The 2,546-nt window shown below is 52.0% G+C and overlaps 1 protein-coding gene across 2 annotated transcripts; it reads right to left on the reverse strand.

The window, feature by feature from the left end:
• Nucleotides 1-226: 226 nt before the first annotated feature.
• Nucleotides 227-1,888, reverse strand: LOC142948546 (transcription factor JunB-like). Of its 2 annotated transcripts, XM_076090648.1 has the most exons (2): nt 1,739-1,888; nt 227-1,507 (listed from the first exon to the last, which is right to left on the reverse strand). In XM_076090648.1, the coding sequence occupies exon 2, from the start codon at nt 1,467-1,469 to the stop codon at nt 561-563; it is 909 nt and encodes a 302-aa protein (XP_075946763.1). In that variant the 5' UTR covers nt 1,470-1,507; nt 1,739-1,888; the 3' UTR covers nt 227-560. The 2 variants fall into 2 exon arrangements, with proteins under 2 accessions (XP_075946763.1, XP_075946762.1); XM_076090647.1 differs by lacking the exon at nt 1,739-1,888 and having other exon boundaries at nt 227-1,723.
• Nucleotides 1,889-2,546: the final 658 nt, after the last annotated feature.

Below are 2,546 nucleotides of genomic sequence, written 5' to 3' on the forward strand. Positions count from 1 at the left end.
ACCTTTTCATTGTGTGACGTTTGACAGCAAAAGTGACCATATATGGACTGACGTATGTACGTCAATTGTGAAACAATCCTACGCTGGGACGTCTCCAACGTCAAGCAAAACTTTACTGCTGACAAGGAGAGATCGACAACATTGTGGTCACGCTAACGAGAATTACCGTAATCACCCTAAGATGTGACGGTTTTAAATAACCTCAATAAGAAACAACACGTATGTCTTAGTTTCATAATTTCATTTACTTAAATATATACTGTACAAGTAAAAAACACAGGCTCATCAGGCTCAGCCTGACGAACACGAATAACTTACAGAAGAATGTATCACAGATCGCAATTAAAGTAAAATGTAAACAGGCAAAGCCAAGACGACACTTTTAAAAACGTATTCAAAAATGCCCTAAGTGTTTTAGTCTTGTGTGGTTCCTGCTGCGCCTCTTTCAGCAGAAACCACATTGGTCCAGTTCTCTCGGACAGACAATGTTTAAAGTCAATGTTCATTGTGTTGTCAGTGCAGTTCGTGTCCAGTGTTTTTTTTTAAAGTGCATTGTTTCCTCAATAAGACTTCACTTTGGGCGCCAACATGAGCTGGCAGCCACTGCTCACGTGCGTCATGACTTTCTGTTTCAGTTGGGCCACCTGCTCCCGCAGCACGGACGCCGTGTCTGACAGTCCGGCGTTGTCCGTTTTCAGCACTTTCACCTTGTCCTCCAGACGCGAGATGCGCTCCAATTTGCGCCTCCGACACTTTGAGGCTGCGAGCCGGTTCCTCAGCCGCTTGCGCTCCGTTTTCATGCGGTCCTGGTTGTCCATATCGATGGGGGACATCGGCGGAGACCCGTCGCTGCTTAGCATGTCTGGAACCGTCTGAGGCTCCTCTTTCAACCCGCCGTACCGCTGCGAGTGGATGCCCGCGCCGGCCAGGGAGTGCTGGAAGTGGTGAGATCCGTGCGCGATGGCCTGGGGATGCTGGTGGTACTGGTGGTGCGGCAGGTAGCTGATGGTGGTGGAGGGATAGCTGGCCGCGGATGACAGACCGGGGTTCGTGTTGCAGCTGCTCAGGGTGGTGTACTCGAGCCCGTCTTGCTGCATGGATGAGCCGAACACGGTGGCTGGACCCGAGCAGACGACCCCGCCAGCGACGCCACAGGCAATGCCGCCGATGGACACGTTCGGAGGAGCCATCTGGTTCATCTTGTGCAGGTCGTCTAGCGCTTTAACGAAACCGTCAGCGAAGCCTTCCTGCTCCTCTGTGATCCCGCGGTTGTAGAGGTACTGGGCAGGCGTAGGCGTTGTAGTGATGATCCCGTTGCTGTTCTGGATGATCAGTCGCTCCAGTTCCGGAGAGGCGAGCTTCAGTGAGCTCACGTCCGCCGTCCCGGCCGAATAGAAATCGCTATCGGCGCGCAGGTGCTGTGGCTTGAAGTTTGAGTGCCGATATGAATCGGGGAAGTTCAAGTTCATATTCTGCTTAAGCAGCTTGTAGTCTGGCAGGGCTGCGCCTGGATGGCCATAAGCAGAGAGAAACGAGTCGTCATAAAAAGGCTGTTCCATTATTGTGGACATATTTCAAAATACAAGTCAAATACAAGAGTGCGCTGCAAAGATGCTGCGTGGCTTTAGTGTCCCAATTGATTCAATCTCCAGCACAAAGTCCCGCTGTATTATTATACTGAAGACCAAAGCTATCAAAAACAAAGCAAAACTTCCAAAATAGTGGAACTGTACTGTACCAAGTCGTCGATTTGTGCCTTTAGTTGAATTCAAAGCGGAGTCCAGTGACTAATTCAGATGTTTTGATTCCACGCGCGTGTCGGAGTCGTTTCTGCTCTCAAACTGAGCTTTTCGTCTGTTTCCTCTGTAATGACAAGCGGCCGTCGCGCTCCGCTGTTCTTATATCATCCGGCTCCTCATGCGCTCCAGCCAGCCTGCTGATTGGCTGTTTCCTCTGTGGTCCCCGCCTCCGGGAAGTCAGACACACTTGCTGACGTCGTTGCCAGGATCAAGGACCGTAAACAGACGAGGTCTGTCCGGCGTGGGGGGGGGGGGGGACTCAATCCAGGTGAAAGCGCATAAAATAGATGCAAGGGCACATCCACACTCCTTACTGTTTCTGAACAAGTCGGTCTGAACGTGTCTCACAGCTCACAGCCACACACATACACAGGGAGCCTTATCCAACTGGACCTATTGGGGCACAGAAAACACACTCCCAACAACCGCTTTGCCTTTCACTCTAAGCAACAAACCCCAGCGGTACGGATATATAGTCCGGTGCTGAGTCATATGCGGCCCAGGCTGATATCGGACGGTCCATATTTGGGTATCCTGGCGCACCAGTTCCTCCCTGACAGGAGCGGGAAGCCAATCCCATGTTGGCGCGGGTCCAGCGCTCCGGGATGTGGGAGGCGGAGGAGGCGCAGCGCTGCCTGCCTTCACCCTGCAGGCAGGGAGAGGACGGGTCGGTGTCGTAAACTGTTGGGCGTGTTGTCTTCAAAAATGCATGAAGGATAATGTCTGACTGGCAAAGGAAGGCATATG

Source organism: Anarhichas minor, unplaced genomic scaffold (genome assembly GCF_050575085.1).
Source record: "Anarhichas minor isolate MPS153535 unplaced genomic scaffold, ASM5057508v1 ptg000012l, whole genome shotgun sequence".
In the NCBI taxonomy this organism is placed as follows: domain Eukaryota; kingdom Metazoa; phylum Chordata; class Actinopteri; order Perciformes; family Anarhichadidae; genus Anarhichas; species Anarhichas minor.

Bases quoted from the DNA above. Each gene is read 5' to 3' on its own strand.
- LOC142948546 (XM_076090647.1), bottom strand. From the start codon at position 1,571: ATGTCCACAATAATGGAACAGCCTTTTTATGACGACTCGTTTCTCTCT.